At 37.9% G+C, this 15,716-nt stretch overlaps 1 protein-coding gene across 4 annotated transcripts in view; it reads right to left on the minus strand.

Moving 5' to 3' along the window:
* Window positions 1–1,117: 1,117 nt before the first annotated feature.
* The window catches only part of LOC149568863 (D-isomer specific 2-hydroxyacid dehydrogenase family protein), a 165,379-nt gene continuing 150,780 nt past the window's right edge, over window positions 1,118–15,716 (minus strand). For 3 of the 4 annotated variants that reach the window (XM_089821746.1, XM_089821747.1, XM_089821749.1), the window contains one exon: window positions 1,118–1,447. In XM_089821746.1, the coding sequence (XP_089677872.1) occupies window positions 1,379–1,447 (69 nt within the window). In that variant the 3' untranslated portion in view covers window positions 1,118–1,378. The remainder of the gene's footprint in view (window positions 1,448–15,716) is intronic. The other variant, XM_089821748.1, reaches the window with a different exon arrangement.

Consider the following 15,716-nt stretch of genomic DNA (forward strand, 5'->3'; position numbering starts at 1 on the left):
TTTGAGAGTGTTACTTGGGCTTCGCTACATTTTGACTCATTGTTTACCCTTGTGTTTCCTTCGGCTTCTCCATGAGATTTACAAACTTGCTAGGGGTCCACAACTACTTGTGAGCTATCATCCAATAAAGCCTGACTCTTCAACATGACCTTTCAAACTATGAATGTGTATACAACCTTGATTCTGATACCAATTTCAAGGGAAGGACACTCAATGTGAGGGAAAGACTCTAAATGCAAGCCCAATCTAAAGGGAAGGACACTCAATGCAAGAGAAATACTCTAAATGCAAGACTCTGATTAAAGATAGTGCTCTTATGAAGTACCAAACATGCAAAGGCAAGGAAAATTATAACGAAGACTGAAAAATGGACACACAAATTCAAACCTTTACGTTAAACAACGAACATTGCTAGTTGTCAAATGGCTACGACTTTTTTCTATTAATAGTCACATTACAATATTACAAAATTAGAACAAGAGTCATTAAAGGCAGTTTGGTTTCTAATATCTCATAAGATATTAGATACCAGAAAGTAAGAACAACCCACTTAACACCAGTAAGTGGCTACATGAATCTCTCTTTTGAAACAAGGTTGCATCATGTTGTCAGATCATAACGTGAGTTACATCGCAACACAAACAAGCCTTTGTGCTATCTAAAAGGAATGGCGTCCTTCTAAATGTATTATCACTTTAAAGAACTACTTTATTAGATGTTTAACATCACCTAGCCTTTTATTATAGTTATGCATTTTCTTATACACTTTCTTCATGAAACAAATGTTGTACTAAAAAATTCTTGCCTCAAGTGATTTAAAAACATTCATTTAAATATTTTTATGATACTTCTCTTTACCTTCTATGTTTCTCTAATACTTATCTTTACATTTGATTTTACACACACACACACACATCACTTAAAAGACTAAATTGAATTTCACATGTCAATGGTATCCACTTAAAAAAATTCAATGAAACACTATTGAAAATTAAAATAAGAAACATGAGGCATGGGAATAAGGAACAAATTCTTCTAAATACATACTTTCAAAATTGTCTTTTTAAATATAACATTTTTTTCATAAATTGGTATTTAAAAATATTGTTAAAGTAACTTGTAACAAACAAATTAATAATATTTATTGAATTTATAATAATAATATAAAATTTTTAAAAAAAAATTTGTTAATTAAGACATAAACTTTGAAAAGAACTCTTATAATTACCAACAATTTCTATATTGCCATATTTAAGGACTTGCTTTATAAATAATATAAGCATATCTTTATTCATTTATTCATATAAACTTAATTTATTTAGACTTCAGGGGTTATCATCCTTGTATGAATACCCCATTTTTGTAACCATATTGTTTATCAATTAACAATCTCAATACCACTGAAAGGCTCACCTTTGTGAAGGCTAAGAGCGCATTCACCAACAATCTGCAAGATAAAATTGAAAATCATTACAAACAATTAAGAAGAACTAAAATTCCTATAGCTATATTGCCTTGAGCGCCGCATACCCCTCAGATGTTCACATTTTCCCTCAAAGTACTTTTACGAAACATATTAATTTTGTAAAAATCAATCAATTTTAATAATCCGTTTACAAACTCTATTATGTTACGTTTGGAAAAACTATAATTAAATTAAACGTATTGTTAACATTTTCTTTTAAATGACTACTTAATCTTCTAAAATTGACAATCCATAAAAAAAGTTATTTATCTTTGATAGTTTCTCATACAGAATAGGAATCTAATTTTGTTTAAACGAGACCATTTTAATCATAAATTTACATTCTTTAAAATTCCACTATACTACTGTTATATTTCCAAATTCTAATGCTACTATGAAGTTAGGAAACACAGCTAACTAAATTAAAATATTGTTTTGACCTTTCAGAAAACACACTTTATATCAAGTCATTTGTTTATGATATTTTGTTATAATACAGTTTTTAGATAGAAACGTTTTTAAAACAAGCAGAACCACAATTATCACAGTGCAGCCAGTAATTTTTCAGAAATTTCTTAGCAAATTCAAATGTACAAAATAATTTCAATTTATTGAAGTAGAATCAAACAAGTATCGTGTGAAAAAGAATAAAACAATAAAAATAAGGGAAAATAAAACAATTGGGGTAAAGATGAGTTTTTATTATTGAGAATCAAGATTTACAACCCCTGCGTCCAGTTTGAGAGGATCAAGACACACGAAACAAGAGCAGGAATTCCATGCTGCAAATAAGTCGCAGGGAAACAAACAGAAATGGACAAACTAAGTGATTAGGGCAAGCTTTTGCAAGTGGGTAATCAGTTGAGCTATATGGGCATTCTCACCATCCACAGAATTCTTCCATTTAACCCCTTTCCCCTGCTCAAACCCAGAATTGGGAAGAAAATTAACAAGTTGATCCTCATCATGCAGAGTATAAATCGGAATCACATCAGAGGTGCTGCCACAAATCCTTAACTTGGGAAATAATAGATCCAATGCCATGAAATAATGGAAAAATCCCTCATACAATCCAGCACCCCAACAAGAACTTGAGTGCCTGAATCAATGATCACTTTTTCGTGTCTCTGACTAACTGCCCAGAGAGGCATTAAGGATAGCTAATGTTTCAGCTTCATTGTTAGAGGCTATTCCTAAACCCCGCAACTGCCAATGTGAAATAATTCCACTGCTTTCACGGCAAACAAATGCAGTGCCAGCATTATCAGTATTGCCTTTTGCAGCACCATCCGTGTTGATTTAAACTCAACCAAAAGGGGGAGGTGACCATTTTTTGTTTCCAAGGCAGTGGAATCAATATTAGCCACATATCCTCTATCCTACTTGGAAGAATTGGCATTATCTTGTGCCATAACAGTTTCTGTGATTTTACTACAAATAGTATGCTAAACAAAATCTATAGTAGTGGTCTCTTGAAAGATCCTGCTGTTCCATTTGAGCCAAATTTGATGCCAAATGAGGTTCAAACGAAGTTGCAGTCCATGCTTAAAGCTTTGGATCCAGAAAAATAATCCTTACCATTTATCTTAAATACAAATTCTATTCATTTTTACACAATTCCTGATTTTAAAGGCTGAAAACCATCCTTCCCAGATCTTAGAAGAGAAAGAACATTCAAACATCAAATGTTCCAAAGTTTCTTCATAGAATTGCATAAGACACTTGGATGTGCCTATAAACCCTCTACGTCTTATATTCTCATAAGAATGTCATTGTGCATAAACAACCACGCAAAATAATGACCTTAGGCCATCCCTTCAAATGCCAGATTTTCAGCCAGTCCAGCCAAGGGTAAAGAGGCCGAAGGTGAGCAGCAAAAAGAGTTGCATAACCAGTTTTGACAGTAAAAATGCCTAAGCCATCACACCCCCAGGCAGTTTCATCTTCCCTATTACAGCCAAAAATAAGGTGACCAAACATAATACGTTCAATGATAACAGAGAACGTAGGGGGAACTGGGATGGGCCATTCATGAAGATTTTTGAATTTCTTATAGCTGTAACTCAGAGTTCGGCAGGCCTTTAGGTACTTCTCAATCTTGATCTAACCCCTTCATTCAAGAGCAATTTTAATGGGAAGCACAATAGGAAATTCATCAATGATGGAAGGATTCTGTTCCCAAGTGTTTTCCCAAAAAAGAAGCCTCATCCCCTTAACCAACAATCCCAAAGAGACCATCTTTGAACAGTTTGGAGACAAGCTTCAGGCCTTCAGAGCAAGAGAACCGTTATCCTCCATGGGATACCTACTCACATCATTCTAGATTAATTCTACCAAGATATTTTCTGGTCATCATTTTACTAAAAAGAAAATTGGGGGTAGAAATCCACCTCCAATAAAGTTTGCCAGCCAAAGCTTTGTTATTAAGCTCATCACATCTAAGACTTGGACCACCATCAATTTTAATTTTTGGCTTAGTGACCTTGTCCTAACAAACAAAATCCCAATTTCTAGTATCTTTGGAGCCATTCCAAGGAAATTTCCTCACCATCTTATCAAGGTCCTTCCAAATGGAGGAAAGGGCAGCAAAGATAGAAAACTTGTATATAGGCATAGCTTGAATAACCGCTTGAAGAAAAGTAAGCCTGCCCTCATAGCTAAGCCAATCTCTTTATATCTTTCGTATAGTTGGGCATGTGTCATGCCTGTTCATTTTTTGTTAATTACATTGTTTTATGTTGATTAGTTAGAAGTAATCATTACTTTCTTATATATTCAATTGTTTATTATTGATAGGTATTACTATGATAATTTATTTTATAATAAATTATTAATAATGACATTTATTTATTTATGCTATTATTTAATATTATTTATAATTGTATTGATTTATTCATTTATCTACTAAATTTATTTTGTTATTGCATTACTAATAAATTATAATGTCATTACGTTCTTTCATAGCCATACATTGTATTATATTATATTCTTCATTAGTTTTGATAATAGATTATATTTATTATCATTATTCATCTTTCAATTATTAAATTCTCCTCTAGAAAGGGGACATTACATTACAGTCCATACTTCCCAAATATGCAATTATGCTCACTAAGAATGTCCTCTGCCAAGAATGGCAATGCTCACTAAGAACACCCTCTGTCAAGCATGGTGGCACTCACTAAGAACACCCTTTGCCAACAACAGTGGCACTTACTAAGAATTCCCTCTGCCAATAATGGTGGCGCTCACTAAGAGTGCCCTCCACAGAGCATGTCAGTGTTCGCTAAGAACAACCTCTATGGTCGACATTCACCAAGAATGCCCTCTATGGCCGACGTTCAGGAATGCCCTCTATAGTCAGCATTCATAAGAATGTCCTTTGTGGCCAACATTCAAGAAAGTCCTCTATGGTCAACATTCACACGAATGCCCTCAGGTGACTAACATTCAAGAATACTCTTTATGGTCGACATTCAAAAATGACCGACATTCAAGAATGCCCTCTATGACCGACATTCAAAAATGCCCTCTACAAAAAAAATCTCTTGGGTCTCTGAATTCCCTTTAAGAATCTCAATATTCATTATGAATGCCCTCTTTTAAATCTTGTGTAAAATCCCTTAGTCGGTTATAGCTAATCAGGCATCAATTTCTTTCATAATTCAATTGGTTGACATTTCATCAAACACTTGGTAAGCATTTTTCTACACCAGCTAGTGCTATTGAATATAACACTAAATTCCTCAAGTCTGGTCTAATCAACAAATTATGTATTTCCAAAAAACAATCATTTACAATTAACTCAAATACCTTTGCAAAAATCTACTAGCTAAATTATGATGACAGTTTAATGATGAACAAACAATCCTTCTACCAATCACTGTTTTCTCAAAGCAATTAATAAATATATTTCCTTTATTAAAATAGAGAACTTGGAACCTGTTATAATGTTGAGATTGTAACACCCGATAATGCAAAATTCTGCCCAGCTGAATGTACCCAACTTCATGTGCAGCTACAGCAGTATCCACCAAATTACTCCAGCACCTTCAACTAGAATGCAGCCCCTATAATCTTGATTGCAGGCCCAAAAAGCTGAAATGCACATCCCAAAAACTAAATGCAGGTCCTCCGGATTATATCACAAGGCCTCAACAAGAAAACGCAGGTCTGTTATTTCAACCACCAAAATCATCCCACGCTGCCCAAATTTACAAGGAGAAATTACGCCAATGGGCTGATCTGCTAGGCGTCTGAAATCAATGTAGAAATGATGCCCCACTTTGAACTAAACAGCTAGATCAGTCATAGCCACAAAGTTCTTCAAAAACCCTCAGACAAAGCATGTCAATTTGCAGGACTCAATTGGCATTTGATTACAAGCATGTATGAACCCAGATTTTACAAAGTTAGACGCCCAATTCTGATTATAGAATTTGCAGATGGAAATATAATTAACTCTTCAATCCCACATCTCCCAGCTACAGAGAATATAGGAGGGAGAACACACAAACTTAAACTTGCCAAACATCAACTTAAATCTACCATACCTCAGCAGTAGATTCAATGCACCAATTCAATCTTCAGAAAACCCTAGATCAAACCCTTTTACCTCAGCAAGGGCACAAAACCACAGGCTCAAAATTGTCACAAAGACAACAATGTAAAGAGATAAACAAATAATCAAATGCTTTTCTCATCAAATGTTCTCATATTTATAATCTCCAAATGGCACCGATTTCCCAAAAGAACTCCACTTAAGAAGCTTACTCTACACAACGTTAGAATATATTAAAGTGTCATTAGTATAATTTATTAATTGCTTTTGGCTCCCAAAAATGACCTTTTCTACCATAACTTAAAATTCTAACACGCAAGGCCATTGTTTCTTGTTCCCACGATTTAAAATTTTTCATCCTTGTTCCAACGAGCTATGATACTGAGGTGACCAACAAACAACACCAGCAAAAATAGCAACCTCAACGTATTTAGATGAATAATAATAATAATTCACCTGTCTTGCGAAAACAACTGAATAAGCATCAAAATCGAAATTTGACAACACCAAAATGATCTTGATGATGAAAGACGATGGATGAACCTGATGGAGTGACTTACTATAAATAGATGCTCCCTCCAAGATTCTTGGAGCCCAAACCGGAAGCCCAAAATAAAAACCGAGAGCATCACCCAACTCCTCTAACTCAACTGAGCTCATTGGAACAAACAGTTTGACTTACTATAAATAGTAAGTGCCTCAAATGGAGCCAAAACACACCATAGGCTGTTGGAAAGCCCATAAACACATAACTGAGACCTTCAAATCCTACTGCCGGCTCACAAGGGTCGTGATGGTGAACTAACCTAGCCAACTGCTAGAACCTGCTAAAAAAGGGGACATTATATCTTGTAAATAAGTCATTTTATCACATATAATCCTTAGATGATCTCAGTATGTTCCTTATACTCTCATTTTTAGTTTTCCTCTAAATAAACATTGCTGCAATCAAATATGTCTTCTTTTTGGAATTGAGACTTGTCGATCCTTAGTATTATTATGTTGTTTTGATGTTGAATGATGATGCCCTTTCACTTGTGACTGAATGATAAACATTCTTTTAGTCCTCTCTTATTCAATTATTCCATGTTTATCATTAACCCTGCAGGATGGCAGGATCATGCTTAGATACCACCATGATGTCCCTTCTTTTAAATTACTTAAGATTGGAACAATTTCTTTATTTCTTCACCCTTATTCTTCCAATTTCTTGAATACGAACTAAATAATGAAAGGATGTGCAGAGTATCACTTCTTCCCCCCAATCAATAATATATGTGGAGAATCAATTTGGTCTATCAATAGCTTAAAATATGACTACCAAGTGTAATGATCCCTTCTCAGTTAACTGAGATATATGTCATGTAAATTGTGAACCATGCATATATATTATATACTAAGACCTTACTTACAAGTTGTGATTTCCTTACATGAATTATGTATCTCTTATACGAACTGCAAGATCTTTATAGTCTGTGGTCAATTCTGGTAACAGGTTTTGCATAGTCAGATATCTTTCTGCCATCTTAGATACTTTTCCATAGCTATCTTGCATCTTTCCAAATCTTGTCGTATCTTGTTCTTATAACTATTTGGTTTATCATTTAGATTAGATTTTCTCCATCATAGATTTGCATTCACTATTTTCCACAGTATGGCAGGATTATGCTCTGTTACCACTATAATGTCCCACTTCCAGTTCTTGGATAGTTGGGACTGATTTCTTTAAATTCAAGTGTCTTTTCCTCTATGAACCCAAATATATCTATGATATTATATATTCCCTTCCAATAAATTTCTTAAGTGAACATAAACCGATTTTCCTTAGTACACATATAAGCTTCATTTGCAAAGGTATCCTCTATCATATCTTCTGTTCACTTTCTTAAATTTTGGTGGTCAGTGCAGACCTTTAGCCTTTCATCGCTCCTGACAGAGGCAATTTTAAATGCTTCTAATTATTCATTTTTTTAACCATCATTTAGCTCTATCATTTCAATTAGTCCCTCCAATCTGCACATTTCTATTTCAACCGCCTCTGTCTACACTGTTGTTTCATTTTTTTATTAGTATTGCTTTTATATGTACTTAATTATTTTTACACCTATTCATTATGATGTAACGCCTCTTCTTATCATTTTTTTTCACTCTATTTTAAATCTGTAAGTTTATATTTAATGTATCATTTCTATGAAGGCTGTCGTCGGTAGAAATTGTGTATCAGTCAACGGGTCCCTTCGGAAAGGAAATTGTGTATCAATTGACGGGTCCCTTCGGAAAGGTTCTTGTTATGTAGCCGATGGGTCCCTTCGGAAAGGTTTTTATGTAGCGACATGTATGTGGCCGACGGACTCCTTCGGGAAAGTTCTTTGGAAAGTATTTATAACCCCTTCGGGAAGCATTGTATTCAGGAGATCTTATCATTCAAGCATAATGTAATGTTCTCGCATATGCGAATAATAAGAAAAAGAGTTTTGTTGTTCGTGTTTGTGTTCATTGTCTGTGTGCAATTCTTAATTAACCTATGCGATAAACATTTGGCACCGTTGCCCGATGGACCTGGTACGCAGGCAAGCGGATATGAATTAAATGCCGAATCAGTTGAACAAGAATAAGAATAAGTTGAAGGAAAAGGATACATACGCATTGCGCAGGAAAATTTAATTTTGGCTTAGCAGACAGAGCGTTAAGGGAGATTTCAGAAGATTGCTGATGGAAACAAGAGCGCAAAAAGATTGTTGAAGGAGACTCGACAGCGGCTCGTTTTGGTGGAAGAAGCGAGGGAGGAGTTTCTGAACCTGCATACGCCACGGGAAGAGAATCCTGACGGAATGAGATTGACTCACATGGCTCGAAGTGCCGAAGGAGCATGAGCGTGGAGTGACCTCTTCGTCCGAGATATAATTCCGGAATGAACAGCTTCGGTTGATGAACCTTGTTCTTCACCAAACAGCACGGAAGTCGAAAACAGGGCGAGTGTTGAAAACAACGCGGAAGTCGAAAACAGCGCGAAAGCCGAAAACAACACGGATGTTGAAAACAACGCGGATGTTGAAAACAGCATGGAAGCCAGAAATAGCGCGGGTGTGCAGAATAGCACGGATGTTCAAAACAGCGCGTGAGCTCAGAACAGCGCGAGTACTCAAAACAGCACGGGAGTGCAAAACAGCGCAAGTACACAACAAAACCCTCAACATACAGTGATAATGGCAGGTCCAAAGGAAAAGTTGCCTAAATTTGATGGTGATGAAGCAGCTGATCCCATTTGACATTGTAAAACATGTGAAACAATCTAGAGGGAAAATGGCATAACAAATACAAACGAATGGATCCGACAATTTTTCGCTACCCTACGGGGTGTTGCGATTGATTGGTTTACTGATACTGATCCACAAAAGTTAAACACTTGGTATAACATTAAGAAGGAGTTCATCGCAGAATTTCAACTTCTGCGAGACGATAATGAAATTGTAACGGAGATATTCAATACCAAGCAAAAGAAGAATGAAACAGTACGGGTCTTCGCCAAGAGGTTGAAGGACTTAATCAGTAAAATGGAGAATAAGCCGACAGATGGGCTCCAGAAAAGATGGTTCATTGAAGGCCTTCACCCGAAACTGTGGAAAAAGATGAAGATCGTGCCACCATCGACATATATTGAAGCATACAATCGGGCATTGAACCTCGAAAGTGAACAGAAGACAACGAAGAAGAAGAAGACCAGCTCATCCGATTCAGATGCCGATGAGCCTTCAGGAGAAGATAGCAGCAAGAAAGTTCGTGCTCTTCAGAAGGACATGATTCAGATGATGGAGTTCAAGAACATGAACAAGGAGACTAAGGGCAATGACCTATGGTGCACAGAGTGCAAGAAAGAAGGCCATACGAAGGGATCCTGCCTGAAAGAGCAATTTTGTGAGCTCTGCCAGATTTTGGGACACTCGGTAAAGGAATGTCCTTTCAACTTGAAATCAAGAACACCACAGCAAGTGTTCCTCGCGCAGGAGGCATCCCCGTCAGGAGGGAACGGGAACACCATTACGAAAGGTGCCACATCGGGTGGATATAGAAACAACCGACACGGTCAAAACAACAACAATAGCAGCAACAACAATAATGGCAGAAGGAGTCGAATTCAGTATGATGCGAATGGCTGGCCAATAGTTCAATGCCGCGCATGCAATCTGTGGGGTCACTTTGGTCGAGAGTGCACAACGGCGAACACACCGAAGTTGCTATGTTGATGGTGTGGACCTGGCGATCATGACGATGCTAAGTGCCTGAAGTCCGGGGAAAACTTGATTACCGTCGGGACAGACAAGGAAGAAGTTCTAGCAATCACTCGAAAGCAGGCAAAGCTATACCCCGATCTGACAGAGGAAAAGAAGAGACTGGAGGAAGCACGGGCAGAGATCCAGAGAGCAACGCAGATAGAAATGGCACACCTAAAGGACACGCCAGGTACCTCCGTACGGAACTGCGCAGAACAGAACATCGTACGACAAATATTGCAAGCCGAGATACCCATCAGGATAAATGATCTGTTGCTCACTATGCGTCAGCTCCGATCGGCACTCACAAACATCGTTCCCGCTGCTAAACTACCAAGAGAACATGAAAGGGAGCAGGAGAGTGGAGCAAGTACAGCAGACAAAAAGGGGAAGGAAAGTGGCGCAGGTGCAAAAGATCCGATGCTATTAGCCCTCTCATCCGGACGCCATCCGGCACTCGTCGAAATGGGAATTCTCGGGATTGTATTGATGGAAACAATTGTGGACGGAGGGTCTGGTGTCAATGTGTTGCCTGAAGACACTTGGAAAAAGTTGGGACAGCCAACGTTATGGCCGCCTACATTCCAACTGCTAAGGGCCGATCAACATGGAATCAAGCCATTGGGAGTCATGACAACACAACCAGTGATGATTGGAACACAGCCATTCTTGTTGGATTTCGTCGTGATCCTACTGAAGCAGAGAGGATATGATGCCATTCTGAGCTGGGGGTGGCTGATACAAGCCAAGGCAAAGCACGATTGAAAGAAAAATACTTTCACTCGAAAGCAAAGGCTAGAAGTATGTCATCGATCTACATACTCAAATGGTTGGAGAAGAAGCTCTATCGTCGGATTCCGAAGGAGAAGATGATGAGAGGATGCGGAGTATGGTACCTGATCAGGAGGGAGTCCTACGACTGGAAGGAGATGACGATCTGGATTCAGTAAATGGTCTTTACCACTGGCAAATAGAGGATTACGAGCTCTTTCCAAGTTGTAATATGCTAAGGATTGACGAAGGTAAGAAAGAAGAAGGAAAGGAATGTCCGAAGGAACACAAAGAAGCCGAAGGAGGGAATGAATGTCCGAAGGAACACAGAGAAGCCGAAGGAGGAAATGAATGTCCGAAGGAACACAAAGAAGCCGACGGAGGAAATGAATGTCTGAAAGAACATGGAGAAGCCAAAGGAGGAAATGAATGTTCGAAGCAACATAGAGAAGCCGAAGAAGGAAACGCGGGTATGACTGAAGCTGAAGGACAGAACATACAGTACGAACCCAAAAGAAAGAAAGATTCTAGTGTATGACTACGCCGGAAGAAAGTATTACGTCGAACCACAAATATAGCAGAAAGGTACCAGCAGCAAGGAAGACACACGATACGGTTTGCACAGGCAACAAAGAGGAAGGGTTCAATAAAAGTTGTAGCAGTACAAAATGAATGTGTTATTGACGGACAGAAGGGGCAACTAACGGAGTCCATGGTAGCGAGCTTCGAGAACAAACTGGGCAATATGGAGATGACACAGAACAGGCGTAGCAGGTTTCAACTCGGACAGTGGGCGTTGAAGTACAATGATCGGAATGAGATCAAACTAAGCAAGTTCAAAGTTAAGTAGGTCGGGCCGTATCAGATCTGGGAAGTAGGGGACAATGGAGCAATAAAATTATGGACTTTGGATGGACAGGGAGGTGCCTCAAGCGGTGAATGGCTCGAAGCTGAAGGTATACCACAGCCAGAAGACTTTTGCGTCAGAGAATGGCTTTCGGGCGACCCCTTCATCGTTGCAGACCGACGATCAAAGGGAAAACTGACTTTGCTATTGAAAAAAATTAATTAATTAAATATATATATATATATATATTTTTAAATAAAAGAATGGAAAAAAAGTATCGTACGGATTTTGTCTGCTCACCGTACAGTTTTCACTTGATTTTTTTAGTTGTACGGTTTTTAAGTTGGGAGCTGCTGTATGGTTTGAAATTAAACTCTAAAGCACTGTACGGATTTAACCTGCTCATCGTACGAAATTTGGAGGAAGAGTACGATTTTGCATATTGTTGTACGGCTTTCTCCTGTACGGATTTCCAGCAAGTGTACGGTTTTGCAGATTGTAAAGTCTGAGATGTACAGCTTTCTCCTGTACAGATTTCCAGCAAGTGTACAGTTTTCCTTTTGGTGTACGGGTTTCAATATTTGAAGACAGTGTACGGTTTTCAGGAGCTGCACATTGTAACATCAATTTGAGACCACAGTGCAATTTTTTTAATAGTCTGGGAATGTACGAATTTTTTTCACTGAGAGGATTTCACTACTCACCATACGGATTTTATGAAGACTTGAAGCGTACGGAATTTTAAAAAAATCTTATAAACTAGGAGTCTCAGTATGGAATTTCCGGAGGGATTGGAAGTGTACGGATTTTAAGCTATTTTAACCATGCACCGTACAGACTTTATGAAAATTACTGTACGGTATCTCTGTACGGATTTTTGAGGAAAGCCATTGACACTGCGCATGTTGTCCGTACGCGTACGGAATTTGGAAGTAAAGACAGCATACGAAAATTACAATTTGGAATGCAAGGTGATTGTACGGATTTTTCAAGCATATCATGTGTTCAGATTTGGATTGCAAGATTACAGATTTTGAAGAGTGGGGTTTTGGCGTGCGGCTTCCACTTGCTATTGCATTCAGACTTTGGAGGATGTTAGAGGATATTGCATAAGGAAGGAGTCGATACAGTGGCAGGATGTATGGTGTAGCTGTACATTGGTAGCACAGAAGGCTGACAGGAGGTTTTCTATAAAAAAAAAAAAACGTCGACAAATCAAGAATGCTCAGAATGAGTATCAGATGATGCCACAGGGTAGAGGAAGAACCAACGATTGCCAAAAAGAGTGTAGAATCGACAGAAATGGTGTGTTCCGTGCAATTTTGTGTGGGTTTCACAGTGCTAATTTGGTCTTGGCGGCGAGGGGCGCTACCAAGACCCCGCCGAGGTCGTTGCCCCCTGGACCGCCAGTCGTTGCAGATATCAGTCATGGGAGTCTGACCAGTGGAGAAGACTTGGAGCTGCTGCAGGCATGGAGTGTTTGCGTACCAGAGGCATTGCGAGTAGGTGTTGGCCGTGAGGCTGTCTTGGTGGATGCGTAGAGAGCTCGGGAGGAGTTGATCATCCAGTTGAAGGCAGTACAGCGACACTTGGTTCAGTGTACCTGGAATTGGAATGCAAAAAGCGGCACAGGTGGCTATTAGGGTCAGATGTCAGATTGGCTAAGGTGACAGTGTTGAAGACCAGTTAGTCAGTCAATGTATTTTGGTTGTTTATTTGTCTCAGAGATTTTGTAATAGTCGTCTGTAGAAATTGTGTCAGGAGACGACTTTTCTTTTTGGGGGGGATGATGTCGTCTGTAGAAATTGTGTATCAGCTGACGGGTCCCTTCGGAAAGGAAATTGTGTATCAGCCGACGGGTCCCTTCGGAAAGGTTCTTGTTATGTAGCCGATAGGTCCCTTCGGAAAGGTTCTTGTTATGTAGCCGACGGGTCCCTTCGGAAAAGTTTTTGTTATGTAGCGACATGTTGTATGTGACCGACGGACTCCTTCGGAAAAGTTCTTCGGAAAGTATTTATAACCCCTTCGGGAAGCATTGTATTCAGGAGATCTTATCATTCAAGCATAATGTAATGTTCTGGCATATGCGAATAATAAGAAAAAGAGTTCTGCTGTTCGTGTTTGTGTTCATTGTCTGTGTGCAATTCTTAATTAACCTATGCAGTAAACAAAGGCAACGCTTCTATTTATTAGAGTCTCAACCTACCAAGATATAGCTGCACATTAATGGTAGATATGGATTTTTAACTCCTTGTTTTCTCTTGTTGAGATTTTTATTAATTTTTTTAAGTTCATGGTGAATTGGACATAATGAATTGGCACTATGCCTAGCATATGTTTTTTTTATCATTATTACCTTTGTTTTAACATAGTCTACCTCATGTTTCATTGAGCTTATTCACACTAACCTGTGTGGTCCAATGTCAATACCTTCTCTAAGCGGATGTCTGCATAATGTAATTTTTATAGATGACTTCTCTAGGAAAACTTGGATTTACTTCCTTAAACTTGAGGAATCAAATGAAGTGTTATCCAAATTCAAAGAGTTTAAAGCTCTAGTTGCAAACCAAACTAGGAAGAAAATCAAAAGTCTAAGATTCAACAATTGGGGTGAATACATTTTGGAAAATTTTAAAGAATTTTCCATCTCTGTTGGGATTAAGAGGGAGTTTTTTGTACTATATAATCCTCTACAAAATGGAGTTTTAGAAAGGAAAAACAGATCTATTATAGAATCTGCCAAAGCCATGATGCATAATCAAAATCTCCACATCCCATTCTGGGCTAAAGCTTTCTAACATTGCTGTTTACATCCAAAACAGATGCCCTCGTTCAATATTAGAAAACATAACCCTTGAAGAAGTATTCATAGTAAACAAGCCAGACTTAAGTCATCTAAGAATCTTTGGATGCCCTGTATACATGCATATTCCCAAGGAAAAGAGAACTAAACTAGAACCATCAGGAAAGAAAGGCATATTTATAGGATATAGTGAATCATCAAAAGGCTACAGGATTTCGTGGACAAAGAACTATTGAAATCAACAGAGATGTAAAATTTGAAGAAGAATTTGTTTTTAATCTCTCAAAGAACGTTGATGAATCATACACAAAACCAACTGCCGAATTAGATGAGAATCCCACAGTGGAGAATCAAAGGGAGTGATTTTGGTAGTCTCGCACCTCCAAGTTCAACGACTAAAAATATCAAAAACCCTATCAATAAAAAGAAGCCACTTTGGGTAAAGAAAAATGATAGAAGAAAACCAAGTAGAACCTAATGAAGTATTTAGAGAAAACAAGAGAACAAGGAGCCATTCATGTTAGGTTGCACAAATATCTAAACTCATCAAAACAGAACCTGCAAGTGTTGAAGAAACATTATCATGTCAACCTTGGAAAGATGCGATGATTGAAGAAAACCAATCCATACTTAAAAGTGATGTATGGGATGTTGTAACCAAACCTAAAAATAAATCAATTGTCTCCTCCAAATGCTTATTCAAAATCAAACATGCACCAGATGGTCGTATTGAAAAATACAAAGCTAGATTTGTAGCTTGCAGATTTTTGCAAAAGGAATGGATTATGAAAAAACATTTGCTCCAGTTGCTCATTACACTTTTGTCAGAACCATCATGGCCATTGCAACATCCAAAGGGTGGAAGATACACCAAATGAATGTTAAAACTACATTTCTAAACGATGTAATTGAAGAAATATACATAAAACAACCAGAAGGATTTGTCACCCATGACAAAAATTCCTATTTATGTAAACTAAAGAAGGCACTATTATGGT

The sequence above is a fragment of the Cupressus sempervirens genome, chromosome 3 (genome assembly GCF_028749045.1).
Source record: "Cupressus sempervirens isolate cs-2001-9-10 chromosome 3, ASM2874904v1, whole genome shotgun sequence".
Lineage (NCBI taxonomy): Eukaryota > Viridiplantae > Streptophyta > Pinopsida > Cupressales > Cupressaceae > Cupressus > Cupressus sempervirens.